The sequence below is a fragment of the Zeus faber genome (genome assembly GCF_960531495.2).
Source record: "Zeus faber genome assembly, chromosome: 5".
NCBI lineage: Eukaryota > Metazoa > Chordata > Actinopteri > Zeiformes > Zeidae > Zeus > Zeus faber.
Window position 1 is genome coordinate 32,066,215 of NC_137192.1, and position 18,140 is coordinate 32,084,354.

Sequence of the window (18,140 nt, forward strand, 5' to 3'; positions counted from 1 at the left end):
TCAACGTTGCCGCCTCACCTTCTCCGACGTCCCGACGACGGTGGTGGCGGCGGCCCTCGCGCTGCGTGGGACGATGTGCGTTTGACCGTGTCGGTGTTTCAGATAACGACTGCGGGGACAACAGCGACGAGGCGGGTTGCAGCCACTCCTGCTCCAGCGCTCAGTTCAAGTGCAACAGCGGCCGCTGCATCCCCGACTACTGGACCTGCGACGGGGACAACGACTGCGGAGACTACAGCGACGAGACCCACGCCAACTGCACCAACCAGGGTGAGGCCCGGCCGGCGGTCAGGAGCTTTTGCTGCAAATCGCTTTCTAGCTGAGCTGCCTTTTCTTCTGCTTCGAGTAGCAGGGACATTAACTCATCGAATTGAATTGCACTTAAATGCACTTCTTGATGGACCCACGCAATTATCTCAGATGTGTTTATTCTTTCATTTAAATTTCCAGTGATTAATTCATTTGCGTTGGCATGCATTTATTTGTCATGCATACAGTAAACACTGAACGTGTACATACCAGCGGTCAGCCAGCTATTAAAAAAATGTCAATTGTGGATACAAACATAACTCAAGGATATTGTGTTTTATTTATGATCTCATCAAAGAAATATTGTTGGAAGTAAAATATCTAGTTGATGTAATTAACTCGACTTGGTCTCATCTGTTGGCGCCGTGGAAATGCCTCCCGTCTCTGGACTTTGAATGGTCCGGTTTCGGTCCCGACGTGCGAACTTTCAGAGTTTGACTTTGACAAAACTGAAATGAAATGGAAATCTATTTCCAACCACCTGTAAGCCACAATCAGAAAGTAAAATGTCCTTCCTGCAGCCCCGTAGCGTGCAGACTATTGGGCCCGCGTGGGGGTTTGACTCCCGCTGTGCCACACACTGCTTCCTTGATGGGATTCTCTGGTTCTAAAAGGTGCAAGCAGCCCAGGCACTCTTCCCACAGAAGACATTCTCTTAAAAGTTATCATTATTTTATTTTTTTTACACTATTACACAGAATTGTCCTACTTTCTTGAAATTTGGCATTCAAGTCCACATTTGCGAGTATTCAGTTTGCTCACTTGCTAGCTTTCTATTATTTGCTCTATGGCTTGCTCTATTTACTTCCCGTGTTCAAAAGGCGCTGATTGGATAATTCGCTTTGCATCTAGTTTGTGGAAAGCGCCGTGATAGATAATGTCCTTATTGCTGATATCATAGACAACGTGTATATTTAAGCAATTTATATTGGATGACGTTAAAAATATGCTAAATTGTGCAAATGGATGAATGTGGACATTGTTTTCTTTTTTGCATTGATTAAAACGTACTGAATTATTGCGTTAATGATTTGATCGAGGCTGTGTGTTTTGTGTCACACTATGAGCCTCAGTTGAAGAAATATAATTCCCTTTGGATCATTTGAGATGAGATAATTTCAGGGGGATTCGGGCGGAGATTCAGGAAATTAGCCTTGCCCCAGATTCGGTGCCCCAACCCCCCCCCCCCCTCTTCTGACCGCTGCATTCGATCAAATCTTCCGCACTCTGTCGCACCCCCAGCCACGCGCCCCCCCGGAGGCTGCCACACCGATGAGTTCCAGTGTCGCATGGACGGCCTGTGCATCCCCCTGCGCTGGCGCTGCGACGGCGACACCGACTGCATGGACCTGAGCGACGAGAAGAACTGCGAGGGCGTCACGCACATGTGCGACCCGGCCGTCAAGTTCGGGTGCAAGGATTCCGGTGAGGGGTTGAGACGCTTTGCATGGAAGGGAAGGGAAGCTCGTGCGGGAGGCCAGCGAGTATTTAACGTGCCGTCCCCCCCCCCCCCCCCCACGCTCAGCGCGCTGCATCAGCAAGGCCTGGGTGTGCGACGGCGACAGCGACTGCGAGGACAACTCGGACGAGGAGAACTGCGAGGCGCTGGTGTGCAAGCTCTCCCACCACGTGTGTGCCAACGACTCCACCATCTGCCTCCCCGCCGAGAAGCTCTGCGACGGCACCGACGACTGCCCCGACGGCTCCGATGAGAAGCTGTGCGGTAGGGGGGCGCTAAGTTACCGCCACACGTCCTCCTCTCGTGGAGCTCCTCGACGCCATCTCTGATCTCTCCTCTTCCTCCCTCTTTAGACCTGTGCTCGTTGGACAACGGCGACTGCAGCCATAACTGCACGGTGGCCCCCGGCGAGGGCGTGATCTGCTCCTGCCCCCTGGGCATGGAGCTGGGCTCGGACAACAAGACCTGCCAGATCCAGAGCTTCTGCGCCAAACACCTGAAGTGCAGCCAGCGCTGCGAGCAGGACAAGTTTAGTGTGAAGTGCTCCTGCTACGACGGCTGGGAGCTGGAGCCCGACATGGAAAACTGCAAGAGCACCGGTGAGTGTAGTGTAGAGATGGAAGGAAGGGGGCGGCAGGCGGTGATATGGAGAAAGTATAAGTTGTGGGGTTGAGTGTTGGCTCAGGGAAACTACCAGAGTTCAGCCGTCCGGGGGAGTGACAGATCCTGATGGGATGATGAATGTGTGGTGAGCAGAGAGAGGGAGTGAGAAAGAGAGGGAGTGAGAAAGAGAGGTCGCTGTCTTGAGTTTTTGGGGCCGTGCGAGGGATGGGGAATTGGGTGAAGACGCCACAGTCTAGAAGTGTTGCGGTTGGGGTTTGAGATGGAGCGGAGGATAGGCCGCCCGGGCAGGAAGCGCTGTGGTTTAAAAAAAAACAAAACGATAATTCTCTGGACAATGGGAGCCGAGCTGGAGAGCAAGGGGCGGGCTGTGTTTATTTATTTATTTCTCTATTTTTTCACACAAGGCTCCTTGGTGCGTTCGTTGTACGCCTAAGTGGCAGTTAGACAAGAAGGAGCCTGGAGTATGTGGACTGTTTAGCTGACTGAATACGTAGCTGTTTTTGTTCTGCGTTTTACCCGAAAATGAGCCAGCTTGCTCCTACTGTGCAGTCGCTCTCACAAGTCTTCAGAGAACAAACTCCCAGTGACAAGTTCCTGTCATTCAACTTCCTGTCAGGCTGCCTGCTGGCCTGACAGGAAGTTTGATGTCTTATTTACAGAGGTTTAATTGCCAATGATTAAACCTCGCCCCAACACAGACCGGCTTTCCCCGGGCAGCTTTCGTTGTGACACACCGCAACGGAACGTGGTTTGAATCGCAGACGTTTCGTTCCGCCGGGCGAGACGGCGGTGAAACGACGTCTGAATCGATCGGGGGGGGGGATGAAATGTAACCTGTGTCTTCTTCCTGCAGATCCTTTCAAACCCTTCATCATCTTCTCGAATCGCCACGAGATCCGGCGCATCGACCTGAACAAGGGCGAGTTCAGCGTGTTGGTGCCGGGCCTCCGGAACACAATCGCCCTGGACTTCCACCTCAGCCAGAGCGCCCTCTATTGGACGGACGTGGTCGAGGACAAGATCTACCGCGGCATACTGTCTGAGAACGGAGGTGAGTGGCGGGTCCGAGTCTTTCCTTTGGACGCGAAAGTCGTTGCTCCTCATTTATGACACCTGTGTGCTACATTTCGAGTGAAGTGCTAAAAGCAAGGTGGCCTGGAAGATAGTCTGACTGACTTTAAATGTCTACCCATCATGAATCAACTCATGTTCTTTTAAGGCCTTTCGCAAAACCAAAATTATGAATTCGTTTTTAAAGTGTTGTCCCTGCATTGATTTTAAATATTTCAGCACATATTTCTGTCTTCTCCCATCATCAGCGCTGACCAGCTTTGACGTGGTCATCCAGTACGGACTGGCCACCCCCGAGGGCCTGGCAGTAGACTGGATAGCTGGGAACATCTACTGGGTGGAGAGCAACCTGGACCAGATAGAGGTGGCCAAGCTGGACGGCACCATGAGGACCACTCTGCTCGCCGGGGAGGTGGAGCACCCCAGGGCCATAGCCTTGGACCCCCGCGACGGGTAAAAGCTGCAACTACACTTGGAAGCTTGTCCAGGATGTCTACAGAGCACAGCCGATCGCGTTTTAAAACTTGATGTTTTGGTTATAAGTGTTCCGTTTTATTAATTCTCCAACGTCGTGCTGCAGGATCCTCTTCTGGACGGACTGGGACGCCAGCTTGCCGAGAATCGAGGCTGCATCCATGAGCGGAGAGGGCAGGAAGACCATCCATAAGGAAACGGGCAGTGGAGGCTGGCCAAATGGACTGACAGTGGACTACCTGGAGCGCCGCATCCTCTGGATAGACGCCAGGTCAGACGCACTAGCACTCTTTGGACACCTTTAAAGAGACAATTAAATGTCATTTTCAGGTCCGCGAACACCAGAGATTCAACTTATCTCTGAAGGAAACGCAATGGTCCTGCGTTGTTTTGTGAGTTTGATTTAACAAAAAAAAAACAATAACGGCAGTGCATAGTGCAGAACACAGACATCAAAATCCTTGTTTGAATTTGGATGTAGGAGATCACTCTTCTCTCGTCCAGCTCCAATTTGTTGGACAATTTTGACCGGCATTTCATCTAAAAAAAATGTTTTTTTAATGTTTTGCCAAGGAAGAGGAAATAAAATCTATTTAAAACATAGACAACATTTTCACAAAATATTTAGGATCTCGTCCGAACAGCATTGTACATTGTTGGAACGTGACATTTCTTGGCTCCTCAGTTGTTCTTTAGAATATGGTGTTAAATAGATGTAAATATTGTGCAGATAAAATAGACAACAAGAATGAAAACGCAGTTTCCAATTCATGGGACTTTTAACTTTTCCCAACGTTAATGCCGAATTATAACGTTTTGGTTCCACACACACAGGTCCGACGCCATTTACTCTGCCAAATATGACGGCTCTGGGCTGATCGAGGTGCTGAGGGGACACGAGTATCTGTCCCACCCCTTTGCCGTCACCATGTACGGGGGAGAGGTTTACTGGACCGACTGGAGGACCAACACGCTGGCCAAGGCCAACAAGTGGACCGGCAATAATGTCACCGTGGTCCAGAGAACCAATACGCAGCCTTTTGACCTGCAGGTCTACCATCCCTCCAGGCAGCCACAGGGTGAGACACATGGACGATCACACACACACACACACACACACACACACACACACACACACACACACGCACTTTTTTTTTCCGGATTTTCCCCTCCAGTATGTTGGATGAACATCCAATATAGAGCAGGTATTGGTGTGAAGTTATTCCTTTAGCCCAGTATTTTCCCACACTTTTGACAAGGAAATAATCCCGCGGCACACCATCATCTTGATAACCACTGAAATCACATTGACATACAGTAGTAGTCCTGGCTCCTTTGGTGCCCGAGGCGAAATCCCGACCCTCACATAATATAAACACCATCATAGGGGCAACTGCCTCTATAGCCTTTTATTGCCACTCGTCACAAATGTATAACTGCTTATTATGGTCTACTAATAGTTCTCACTTTCAGCGGTGAAACTTGAGCTTGTTCTGATGAACACAGAGCTGGTATCCTGACTGGAATTGATGAATTAGTACAATCTTGCATTTTTGATCTTGCAACACATGAGCTAATTTTTGAAAGTGGAATTTGAACAATTTTGAGAGACCCCCCTTTTTTCTTTTTTCTTTTTTTTTAACATCGGTTGAAAAACACTCTCTCGTCGACCTTGCTTATAATGAGAGTGTTAAGTCTTAAGAATGGGTAATGATCATTAGAGGTTCCCAGATTGTGACTCTCTCTCTCTCTCTCTCTGTACGCCCTTCTCTCTCGCCCGCTCTCAACCGCTCGCTTCCCGTCCAGCTCCCAACCCGTGTGCGGATAACAATGGTCTGGGGCCGTGCTCTCACCTGTGTCTCATAAACTACAACCAGACCTTCTCCTGTGCCTGTCCTCACCTCATGAAGCTGGGAGCCAACAGACACACCTGCTACGGTCAGTATGGAAAACACATCGTGTTGCTCTGTGCACGACATAGGAAAACCGTCGTCATCTGGCACGGCGTACTCCCTATCCTCACGGAAGATACGGAAAAGGAAAAAGAGGAGATGAAAGAGTGGATTATACAAGCTAGACTCTTCTTTTTCCCCCCACACAACAAACGGTAACATAGAGTGTCTAATACAGACCTATTGGGGGAAAAATACAATTTGATTTTTTTCCCCCAATTGCTCTATATTGTTTCTTTTTTTTTCATTTGGGTAAAAAGAAGGTAAATCCGCTCCAGTCAGTGTATGAGTTTAGTATTCAGAGCAGCACTTTCCATTATCTGGAGGAGAAATGGATTGAAGAGCCCCATTCTGCCTGACGCAGGCTGTAGCCCCAGCTCCCCATTCAGCAGCCGGTCTGCTGCAGCCGATACAGGCCGGCTGTGTCATTACACTTCCTCTCTCTTCGGCCTCTCTTTCTCTCTCTCTCTCTTTCTCTCTCTGTCCCCCCCAGCCTGTCTATCTCCACGCAGTGATGATAAGGCTGCTGAAAGCGATGCCAGTGTAATCCATCAGAGTTGATTGAATTCGCTTACACAGTCATGGCTCTCCTATTGAGCCAGCCATCCAAACACAATCATTGGGAGTTTTAGATGCAATTGGATTAGGTGTTTACCCGAGTGGCAGGAGCACTAAGCGGACTGCGAGCGTCCCATCCAAGATGCAGCGATTAGTAGGGCTGGGTTAAAGACCTCCACACTGCCATACAATTCAATCATATCTTTTCTATTTTCTGAATCAATTTGGAAGCTGTAATATCGATATGACAGTGATTTGCTTTGTATAGAAGTTATGCAACCACTATACAGAATATCCAAAATACCCACAATGTAATATTTTAGGAGATGTAATAGTATTATTATTATTATTATTATTATTGCAAAATAAACAAAATATAATACTTTGTAATGCACTTCAGATGCTGAAAAGTGGCAAACTACAGGCCCAGCGGCCACATCCAGCCTGCCAGACAATTTAATGTGGCCCGCTACGTGCTGATAACATATCGATAAATCTGACCTGCAAATAATTTGATCAAATCACAATGCTTAATTAATCCACACAAATGTACTTAATGTTTTCAAAACAAATATATGATAATAAAATAATAAATAAAACAGAATTAAATAGATCATGAGAGGGCTATTTCTAACAGGATTAAGAGGCCATTCACTAATGTCCGGGAGAGGAAAAAATTAAAATTTAAAAAAAGTTGAAGTTCAACGCGGCCCCCCTTGAGGAAGACAACCTGGCCGCTGGCCCCCAGGTCATGTGAGTTTGAGACCCCTGCTTTTGAGGAACTCAGGGGACGCTCCACGTTCACCTCCGGTCCTCCTGCTCCCCTACAGAGTCCCGCCAGTTCCTGCTGTACGCCCGGCAGATCGAGATCCGTGGCGTGGACATCGACAACCCCTACTACAACTACATCATCTCCTTCACTGTGCCGGACATCGACAATGTCACGGTGGTGGACTACGACGCCGTGGAGCACCGCATCTACTGGTCCGACGTGCGCACGCAGACCATCAAGAGGGCCTTCATCAACGGGACGGGGGTGGAGACGGTGGTGTCCGCCGGTACGGGCACAATATCTGATATATATGTCGCTGATATCACTTTTTAACTCCCCGTACCCATTGTGAATCCTTAACGTTTGGACTCTTGGTCCAAACGTCAGTGCCAAAAGTCAGTGCTCAAAGGTCAGTGCTCAGTGCCTGAGCACTGACCTTTAGTCCATTTTTCTCCCTGAGAGGTCAAGGATGCTCAGGATGAGGCTGGTGGGGGGGGGGGGGGGGGGCACACTGCGCGTCTCTCACACGGTGACGAGGTTTGACAAAGCCTCATAGAATGAGATAAAGTAGCTGATGTGGGAAACGACATCTTGACTGTATTCGTCAAAACAGCAGAGCTAAATTGAATGAAAGTAAAAATAACTTCATTGCCCATTGAGAACATCGTTTCAACAAACTGAGAAATGCACCCTAACCCTTATAGAGGTGTCAGAAATATAGATATTTGTGCTTCTGGGAAGGTTTCTTCCTGCCAAGTCAGCAAAGCAAATGTTCCAATACCGACACCCTATTTAAGCCGGGTGTTGCACCAAGATATAATATCGGTATTTATTAGTCCATTTCTAGAATATATATCAAATGTCTTTATATAAAGTAGGCGTAATGCTGTAAATGAAGAAAGAAACGGTGTCGTCAGAATAGTCAAGAAGTGTATTCACAATGACACAATGAGGAAATGAGCCAGAGAACAAAGTTCAACCTTTATTCAATGACCAGGTGAATAGTTTGCACACATTCCTTCGTGTTCTCTCCCCCGCCCCCCGTCCAGACCTCCCCAACGCCCACGGCCTGGCGGTGGACTGGGTGTCCAGGAACCTGTTCTGGACCAGCTACGACGCCAACAAGAAGCAGATCAACGTGGCCCGACTGGACGGCTCATTCAAGAACGCCGTCATCCAGGGCCTGGACAAACCACACTGCCTGGTGCTGCACCCCATACTGGGGTGTGTTTTGCAAACTCTCGCTCGCTCGCACGCACACACACACACACACACACACAATATCTTTGATAGTGGCTGACCTCTAACACCCGTAATGCCGGAAATAGCTACAACTTCTCTCTTTGTGTTTACATTTCCTTCTCCCAGTTGCTCTTATCTCTCTGCCTTTATTTTGGAAGACATGTAAGGCCATTATTCAGTGATAATTAAACTCTTCCTCCTCTTTTTACTATTTATCTGATAATTACGTGAGAATTGCTTGGAGTTGTGTTAGGGGTGGAAGACTTAATAATTCTGAATTTATTATTGTTATTATCATAATTATCATTATTATATATTTTTTTATTATTATTTTCTCTATACCCTTTCTCCTTAAGTCCGCACCTCTACAGCTCCCTAATGGAACTTTTTCTTCCCCCGAGAAACAAAGCATCTGTGTTTTGTTGTTGATGTATTTTCTGTTGTTGAGCACGTGCAGTTATGTTTGAGGCGGACACAAAGGAGATATTTTCCTCTGAAATGTCTCTTTAGCTTCTTGTCCTCCTGGATTCTCCTTCCTGTTCTTCAAGGGCTTAGCCCACTTAAGTGCAGGAATGTTTCCGATCTGAGTGTTGTTGGCATGGGGGGAAAATGAGAAGCAGATGCTGGATCCATATTCTGGGGCTGTCTCCGCTTTCTTACTGGCACACATACACACACGCGCACACACACACACACACGCACACACACACGTACATGTACACACACATGTACACACATGCATGCACACACACACAAACAAATGCAAAATCGCACACATTCTTAAGAAGAGAAAGGGCTTGGGAGTGGGTGGGGACAGAGACCAGGCCAGGGTGGGGTGGAGTGAAGGATTTTAGAAGTGAGACAGTGGAAGTTCAAGCTGTTTGTAGAAACTTAATTTAAACGTACATGAACAAAGAGCGGCTGCGGTGGAAGCGGTTGTTGCTGAGAGCGAGCGAGACGGTCGGGGAGGGAGAGGAATACCTCCTGAGCACAGTCTAAACAAAGTGACACACATGCTTTAGCAATCAAACTTTATTGTGTGTGTGTGTGTGTGTCTGAGTGTGTCTGTGTATCTGTATAGTGGGGGAAGGACTGCTCCTGGAAGAAGTAAAAATAGTGGTTGTAGTACTGTGACACAAAATGTCTGTCTGCAAGTGAAAATATGTGTTGATACACTTGAACCAGCTTCAGCTGCTGCATATTCTACAAAAAAAAGCTGATACGTTTTTATGATCTATTGTTGACCGATATGTTTTTAGCTTCAGCTCAAGTAACGTCATTGGAATTATTTTAAGAACTTGTCTGGCCGAGGTCACATTGAGCTTTATACAGCATTTTGGTTTAGAAACCTCAGAAGTCTGATCAATTATTGAAATCCATCTGGCAGGGCTGTTGAACGGTGGTTGGTCTTCTGACCTCCACAATGTATGATTTAGAAACAAACTATTTTAAGGGCTATGTATAGGTTATTCAGTCATTTTATTCCACACCAGCTAAAGGGTAAACTATGATTATTCTGCTTTTAGGAAACTCTACTGGACAGATGGGGACAACATCAGCATGGCCAACACTGATGGCAGCAACCGCACCGTCCTCTTCAACAACCAGAAAGGACCTGCAGGTCAGTGGGACCGACTCGGTCAGACGGTCAAACCAGCAGCTAGGACAGCGCACCCCGGTGGCAGAATGAGTCAGCCATTTATTTTTTTTTTTAGTCCAATCTAATCTTCTTCTTCCTCCTCAGGCCTCTCCATCGACTTTGACACAGAGCAGTTGTACTGGATCAGCTCCGGGAACAGCAGCATTAACCGCTGTAAGCTGGACGGCTCCGGACTTGAGGTGCTGGAGGCGGTCAAGGGCAAACTGGCCAAAGCCACAGCGCTGGCCATCATGGGTAGGCCTCCAAGTGGTATTATAGGGAGAGGAAATGTTGACATGTCGGTGTCGCCAATGCTTGAATTTCCTTAATCGCCGCGCGGTGTCCCCTGCAGGAGACAAGCTGTGGTGGGCGGACCAGGGCACGGATCAGATCGGAACCTGTGACAAGAAGGATGGAGGGAACTGGAAAGTCATGAGGAACAGCACGTCCCCCATGATGCACATGAAGATCTACAACGAAACGGTGCAGAAAGGTAAAGCACATTAATCACGTCTCCCTGCATCTGTTTGGCATTCCCTTTGGTCAGACCGCTGGAAAAAGTGGGATAGCGACATGCAAATTCTCTAACAGATTTTGACATTTTCACCCTTATTGTTTTCTGTTTATTTAAGCTTGTGCACAACTAATTACATGTCCTTAACTCCGATTTCATTTGGTGTTTTTTTTTTTCCTTATTTGTTGTGGTGCTTTTTTTTGTTTCCAGGCACCAATCTGTGCAGCAATAACAACGGTGACTGTTCCCAGCTGTGCCTCCCCACCTCCCCCACCACCCGCGCCTGCATGTGCACGGCAGGATACAGCCTGCGCAGGGGGCAGCAGTCCTGCGAGGGTAAAAGTTCACTTTCATAGATCTAGTCGATTTGTTTGAAACGGTTGAAATGTACATATTTAGAGAGGTGCTTTTGGTTTAGGTGATATTTTAAAAGGTACTTTTGGTTTAGGTGTCGGCTCTTTCCTGCTGTACTCGGTGCATGAGGGCATAAGGGGCATTCCCTTGGACCCCTTGGACAAGTCCGACGCCCTGGTGCCAGTCTCGGGCACATCCCTGGCCGTGGGAATAGACTTCCATGCTGGTAAAGGTTTAGAATTCTCGCAGGATTTGCGATGTCTCTCCCATGTAGATTGAGAGAGAGAGAGAGAGACTCCAACATGTCCCTCTCTCCTTCCAGACAATGACACAATCTACTGGGTGGACATGGGCCTCAGCACCATCAGCCGAGCCAAGAGGGACCAGACCTGGAGAGAGGACGTAGTGACAAACGGAATCGGCCGAGTGGAGGGCATCGCCGTCGACTGGATAGCGGGTGAGAGACCTACACACACACACAGTCTTACAACAAGGAAGAGTGCTCTACATTACAATACTGATAATAAATCTATAAGACGGTTTGTGTCAAACCCACTCTGCTCTGGGCCACTTTGTTTCTCAGCAGCACAGGGAGGAGTCAGAGTAAAAGATATGGATATGAGACAATGGGCCCATTGTAGAATATAGCTCCTAAACAGAGACTTCTATTTAAAATATTAACTATTTGTTGATCCGGAATTCATTTTATGTGTAATACCAGCAGATTGTATATAATATATATATATTATCAAGACTTTTAGTATATATTTATACACATATACCAGGGTTTAAATTTTTCTACTTCATCCGTAGGAAACATCTATTGGACGGACCAGGGCTTTGACGTGATCGAGGTGGCCAGGCTGAACGGTTCCTTCCGCTATGTGGTCATCTCCCAGGGCCTGGACAAGCCCCGCGCCATCACCGTCCACCCAGAGAAAGGGTAAACCACTTGGCCTCCTGTTATCAGTTGCTGTTGTTCCAGCTGTTTTCCTAGCTCTCAGAGAGTGTGTGTGTGTGTGTGTGTGTGTGTGTGTGTGTGTGTGTGTGTGTGTGTGTGTGTGTGTGTGTGTGTGTGTGTGTGTGTGTGTGTGTGTGTGTGTGTGTGTGTGTGTGTCCACAGGTATCTATTCTGGACGGAGTGGGGTCAGTATCCCCGTATCGAACGCTCTCGACTGGACGGCTCGACCAGGGTTGTCCTGGTCAACGTCAGTATCAGCTGGCCCAACGGCATCTCCATTGACTACCAGGTATTAAATCATGACATTAAAAATGCAGAAGGTAGAACAAGTCCACAGAGCTTTTACTTAAGTAAAAGTCCAAAATATCCTGACACAAAATGACTCTGGTAAAGTGAAAGTACCACATTGACATTACTACTTTAGTAGAATTATATGTCCTTAAAATATATATGTATAAGTTAAATGTACTTAAACTTTCCTGAGATAACAGAGCCTATACTACTACATTAAGTTCTACTGTACCTTTTTTCTGCAGGTGAGTCCTCGTGCAATTCCTGATTACAATTTACAAAAAATAGTATCGTTGGTGTCATATCATATATTTGACATTTTCAAATATATACAAATATGGATGTAAATCCAGATTTTTTTTCCGGCTTGCTTTGACATGTATTAACTAAAGTAACACATAGAAATGTATTATAGTAAATGTATTGCAGTAAAATATAATTAGAGTATGATATTTGCTTTGATATGTAGTGGTATAAAAGTACTTATTCTTAAAAAAATGTACTTAATTACAGTGAGGAAGTTCTTGTCCTTTGTTATGCGTGTGCACGTAGGAGGGTCTGCTGTACTGGTGCGACGCTAGAACAGACAAGATCGAGCGCATCAACCTGGAGACGGGGGAGAACAGGGAGGTGGTGCTGGCCAACAACAACATGGACATGTTCTCCGTGTCCGTGTTCGAGAGCTACATCTACTGGAGCGACAGGTCGGCGCAGCACTTCCCCCTCTCGTCTTCCTCTCGTTCTCCAGCTCTCAAAACTCCTCATCCTCACCGCCTCTCTATCTTGAGTCGTCACCTTTTCCAAAGCTCTGTGTTTGTGTGCCAATCGACCAGGACTCACGCGAACGGCTCCATCAAGAGGGGGAATAAAGACAACGCCACGGACTCGGTGTCTCTGCGGACCGGGATTGGTGTGCAACTCAAAGACATCAAGGTCTTTAACAGAGCCAGGCAGCAAGGTGAGCGCCGTCGTCAGTTTAGAAACAGGTTTAACTGTTGTAAAACCTACTGAATATGACCAGAATACCTACAGAAAATGGCACAAATAATAGGGGGAAAAAGCTAAAAAAATAAGAACTTTTAAACACACCAAGAGTACCTTTCCAGCCACCATGAGCCAGTGTCACTGGGGTATTTAAAAAGTGTTATTTGTTGACCCGTCCCACAATGGAATGTAATGCAATCTTCAGCGACGGCTAATACCGAATTTGAAACGCTGTTTGTTTTGGTCACCGTGTCACTTTCTAGTCACCGAACATCAAAATACCACACAGCGCGTGCCATCCCCACTGTCGCCACCGTGGAAACCCTTTTGCCTGGATCAATAATGAACGGATGGAATACAAACAATCACGGAGCTTCAGATTGTTTTTCCTGAAAAGCTGTAGTTCTGGGCTACAATATTTTTATTGTAGTTAATATGCAATGCTGCAACTCACTGTGTTTGAAGCAGATGAGTCGGTGGGGGGGGGGGGTGTTTAAGCCTTAAAAAACATGTTAAATGGCCTGTTGACAAATTGCCACACTACATCCAAACTGTAACCTTGGCTACAGTAGGTTGCCTGTAGGACACGGCGCAACTTCCTGGTTCTAGAGTCTTGCGTTGGCGCGGATGAAGCTTAAAAGAGCTGATTTGCGAAAAGTGCAAAAGAGTGAATAAAAGCTGATAAACCAGATCAAATGCACAGTTAAAAAAGCTTTTGCATAGAAAGACTGTTGATATTGTGAGTTTCCCATTTTCTAAAAGGAGATTTGACGTGTTTTATAAGGCCTAAACCCTTGCCCTGTTGGACTGCATTTAAGTGCAGTGAGAGGCTTTTACTGCAGAGCAGTAACAAGCTTTCAGACAGCTTGCGCTATAAACAGTTATAAATGATGGAAACCAACATTTAAATGAGGCCTGGGCTGAAGAATGGCAAAGCTCCCCTTTAAATGTGTGGCCTGGCCACTAACGACCACAGTAGGGGAATCGCTGTTCTACAGATCCACGCCTTATCACGTGTGGGTTGACTGTGATAAACAAGGTGTGAATGGTATTTTCACATCATCTGTGTGTTGCGTGTTCCTCGACAGGGACGAACGTGTGCAAGGACAACGGCGGGTGTCAGCAGCTCTGCCTTTACCGCGGGAACGCACAGCGGACGTGCGCCTGCGCCCATGGCATGCTGGCGGAGGACGGGCGCAGTTGCCGTGACTACGACGGCTACCTGCTCTACTCGGAGCGGACCATCCTGAAGAGCGTCCACCTGTCGGACGAGAACAACCTCAACGCGCCGATAAAGCCCTTCGAGGACCCGGAGCACATGAAGAACGTCATCGCGCTCACGTTCGACTACCGGGGGGGCGGCGGCAAGGGGGCCAACCGCGTCTTCTTCAGCGACATCCACTTCGGCAACATCCAGCAGATCAACGACGACGGGTCAGGCCGCAAGACCGTGGTAGAGAGTGAGTGATTATTGTCCCTCATATGGGAAAAGCTGTTCTGTTAACATCTGGTCTGTTCCAGCCTCCTCACGCTCTCGCTCCTTGTTTTGATATCTGGTGCCTTACACAACCCTTTCTGTGTGGATGACTCTATGCGTTTGGTATTGGCTCTTCTCGTTTGCCGAGCGTCTCTTTGGATCCCTCCTCCCTCTTGCCAAGAACAAAGGATCCTCAGTCGTACGTACGTTTATACATAGCACCGCCCGATCGGATCAGCTGGGAGATCTTTAATTAGGAAACTACATTGAAGCATTTTGTGAATAAACAAAACCTGGAAATCCTCCCGTTGCGGTCAAAGCCAGCTAATCTTTTTAAGGATGAAAGAAGAAAGGCGGAACCTTTTATTCAATTCATTTCAAAAGTGGCCGACTCGGGGAGGGATTGGACACATTTTGTTCGTCTCTCCAGGAGAAAATACACATGCAATGACCAAAGTACTTTTTCTATAAGTCAGTTTATTAAAGAAGAGTATAATATGATCATCATAGTCTAATACAAGTTACCAGGTTGATCATTCAAAAGGTTTTGTTAACGGGTGAAAGTGCCAAATAATGACTGCTGTGGTTGCTGCCGGCTTTCAAAGTCAATTTTACCAGAAACAGTAAATGTTGTGTTATTTTCTGTTTAGCACAGTGGGAGGCACATGCTATAATTATCTCTGTTGAGAACCTGCAACTTCCCTGTTCCCTGTGCTGTGTTGCAGCATTATTTACTGGCAGCGCCCATCCCAATGTTCCACCAGGTTGTCATGACAAACATCTTCATAGTGTCTGTTATAATATAGTACTGTTGTCCAATAGCTGTCAGGCAGTAGTCATGGAGACAGCCCCTTCCGTCTGTTGCTATTTCTTACCTAACAAGCCCAGTACGTCTTGTCTGAACTTACTGGACATGAGAACATAGAGGATTGGGTTGACCACAGTAGAGGAGGTAGCCATGAAACGAGCTAAAACAGTGAAGGCGCCATATCTCGGTGAGGAACCAGTGGCCCCGGAGCTGCGGCCCGCCATCAGGGCTATTGTCAGGCCGTAGGAGGGCAGCCAGCACAGGGTGAAGGCCAGAACCAGCATGGCTGATGTCTGGGTTACTTTGGTCTGGTAGCGCTCTACCTGAGGGGCTCTGCCACCCCGCCGACTCCGCCAGAGAAACATGTAGATGCTGCTATACGCCACCGCAATTGTGGCCAACGGCAGCAAAAAGGCCAGCAGGAAGTAAGACAAGCCGTAGGCCATCTGCTCTCGGTGTGACAGGAAGGCAAAGCAGGCCAGTCCGTCGGGAGTTCGCAGTGGGCTTCCCACCGAGCGAAAAGCGAGCTGTGGAGCAGCCAAGCTGCAGGCAGGGACCCAGAGGAGGACGGCAGCCACGGCCACTCTGCGAGGAGAGAGCCAGCAGTAGGCCCTTGTAGGTTTCACCACAGTCAGATAGCGAGACACGGCCAGGGTGGCCAGAGTGAACGCACTAGCAGAGGAGCAGGCCGCGCCCAAGAAACTCACCAGCCGGCAAAGGAAGTCTCCAAACGGCCAGTGTTGTAAGGCTATGGCGGCCGTGTGGAAGGGCAGCATTGAAAGTAAAAGCAGGTCTGCGGCACTGAGGGCCAGCAGGAGGACGTCCGTCCCCGTGCCCGTCACGGAGCCCTGGGTAGGCCTCTGTGCTCCGTGTCTCGCTCGTGTACTCCGCCTCTTGCACAGGATCAGCATCACCAGCGAGTGGCCCCCAAGGCCCAGCACCAGGACTAACGCATCCAGTATTGGAACAAGGACCTGCTCCACATTCCACTGTCCAGGGTCGCTGCTGTTTCCCAGTTCACCAGAGGAGTTCCCCAACATTCTCCTCTGAATGGTATTCTCCTCTGAGGGATACCACCCTCCCCCCGGTCTTATGGCCACGGTTTAAATGCAGTGGTGTTAGATGATATATGTTACAGTGCTTACTGTAGTTGACACTGGCTCAATATTCTCTAACCGATCATAAAACTGTGGTGATAGCACACGGTGAGGGAATGATCACTGACACCGTGGATCATTAGCAGTGATATAACAAAGACATATCAGCTCCAAACGGTGATTAAATCCACTTTGAATATGATTTCCACTTGTGTCTGTATCCGAATTCTTGGAAAGAACAAAGCCTTTAAATCCCAAACCCACACAAAACATCCTTATTGTTTTCCGTTTTGGTAAATCAAACCAGTTCAGTCATGGTAATCAGCTTCGCCTCAGTCTTAGTGGCCGGGGAGGGGTTGGTGTACAGTAGAACTCCATCCGATCCTTCAGCTGAATTAGGAAGAGTCAAGCCTCCTGGATCTCCATAACTCCTGTGGATTCTCACTCTCGGCGTCTGTCCTCCCCGGCAGTGTCTGAACATGGAAATCTAAACACTGTGGATTGCGCGATTCCCTGTGGGTTCAGAGTGGACGGCCCCTCCGCGTGACGTCTCAATCAGGGCAGCGTTCGGCAGCCTGCCGCCAGGCTCCCGTGGCGGCGTCTCTTGAGAGAAAGGCAGGAAATCACCCAGAGCCCAAGAGAAACGGAGGCGAGAGGCCAGTGTGACTGTAGCAGAAGGTGAATCCTAGTAAATAGCAGGTGAACTCTGGACTGATAACAGCAGAGCAGGAGAAAAATGGGCTGGCCCCGCTCTCTGTGGGAGGGCCAGAGGAGGTGAAAGCGTTGAGTTTCTGTCCATGATTTGTCTATTGTTTGTTGTTGGTGTTACCGGACAGCGGCGCACACACATTTAGTTGTGCTTACATATACTGTATATGCATATACAGTAGGGTATATAAATACATATTTACAGAGAGGCAGAGGATGTTTGCCTTTGCTATTCAGAGAAGTTGTTGACTTTTCCCGACAGACCAATTAAAGTGTCTTAGCTTATCACATTAAGATAAGTGCCATAAAATGTGCGTATGTGTGCGCATGTTTGTGTGAATCAGAGTTAGAATCAACCACATTGGCCGACACTGGCCCCAACTAAAAAGTAAAAGAAAAAATAAGCTTGGCTCACCACCAGGGCTGTAGACGAAAAGAAGAGAGAAAAGTACACATCTGTGAATAGTATAAAGACTAACAGTGCTGAAAGGTATGAAATGGGTTGGAGAATGGTGCGGACTAAAGATTTACGATTCATTAACAGTCCTGCAAAAAGAGGAAATGAGGGTGAAAAGATTTAGTGTTTATACTCGATCGATTTGAAAAGCATTGATTTACGAGTGGTTAGGTTTTTTTGTTTTTTTTCTTTTCCATTTTTTCATTTCTTTATTATTATTTTTTTTCTTGCACTGTACACGAGGGCTCGACTCCCCGGTTCACAGCCGCTGAGATGCCTTTGCCTGATTCAGAATCTCACAGCGCCGGCCGGCCAAATGTTGATTCACGTCTACGCCGTTGGCGTGGAGAAATTGAGGTAGGGTGCAAAGTGTCCCACCTGGAGCTGAT

General features: G+C 47.6%; 2 protein-coding genes across 4 annotated transcripts in view; one reads left to right on the plus strand and one right to left on the minus strand.

Annotated features, from left to right (window-relative positions):
- The window catches only part of LOC307231065 (low-density lipoprotein receptor-related protein 1-like), a 107,362-nt gene that overhangs the window by 68,705 nt on the left and 20,517 nt on the right, over positions 1-18,140 (plus strand). For all 3 annotated transcript variants that reach the window (XM_080001614.1, XM_080001612.1, XM_080001613.1), the window contains 22 exons: positions 103-270; positions 1,552-1,734; positions 1,835-2,032; positions 2,122-2,367; positions 3,246-3,443; positions 3,712-3,916; positions 4,044-4,208; positions 4,772-5,016; positions 5,744-5,875; positions 7,278-7,505; positions 8,269-8,443; positions 9,988-10,082; positions 10,206-10,355; positions 10,453-10,593; positions 10,825-10,950; positions 11,063-11,194; positions 11,291-11,425; positions 11,782-11,911; positions 12,092-12,218; positions 12,773-12,924; positions 13,054-13,178; positions 14,293-14,664. In XM_080001614.1, coding sequence (XP_079857740.1) covers positions 103-270; positions 1,552-1,734; positions 1,835-2,032; positions 2,122-2,367; positions 3,246-3,443; positions 3,712-3,916; positions 4,044-4,208; positions 4,772-5,016; positions 5,744-5,875; positions 7,278-7,505; positions 8,269-8,443; positions 9,988-10,082; positions 10,206-10,355; positions 10,453-10,593; positions 10,825-10,950; positions 11,063-11,194; positions 11,291-11,425; positions 11,782-11,911; positions 12,092-12,218; positions 12,773-12,924; positions 13,054-13,178; positions 14,293-14,664 — 3,828 coding nt within the window. The remainder of the gene's footprint in view (positions 1-102; positions 271-1,551; positions 1,735-1,834; positions 2,033-2,121; positions 2,368-3,245; positions 3,444-3,711; positions 3,917-4,043; positions 4,209-4,771; positions 5,017-5,743; positions 5,876-7,277; positions 7,506-8,268; positions 8,444-9,987; positions 10,083-10,205; positions 10,356-10,452; positions 10,594-10,824; positions 10,951-11,062; positions 11,195-11,290; positions 11,426-11,781; positions 11,912-12,091; positions 12,219-12,772; positions 12,925-13,053; positions 13,179-14,292; positions 14,665-18,140) is intronic.
- Positions 15,546-16,529, minus strand: LOC307230169 (galanin receptor type 2-like; the record flags this gene model as incomplete). The annotated part of the gene is made up of 1 exon (XM_080000406.1): positions 15,546-16,529. The coding sequence occupies one exon, from the start codon at positions 16,527-16,529 to the stop codon at positions 15,546-15,548; it is 984 nt and encodes a 327-aa protein (XP_079856532.1).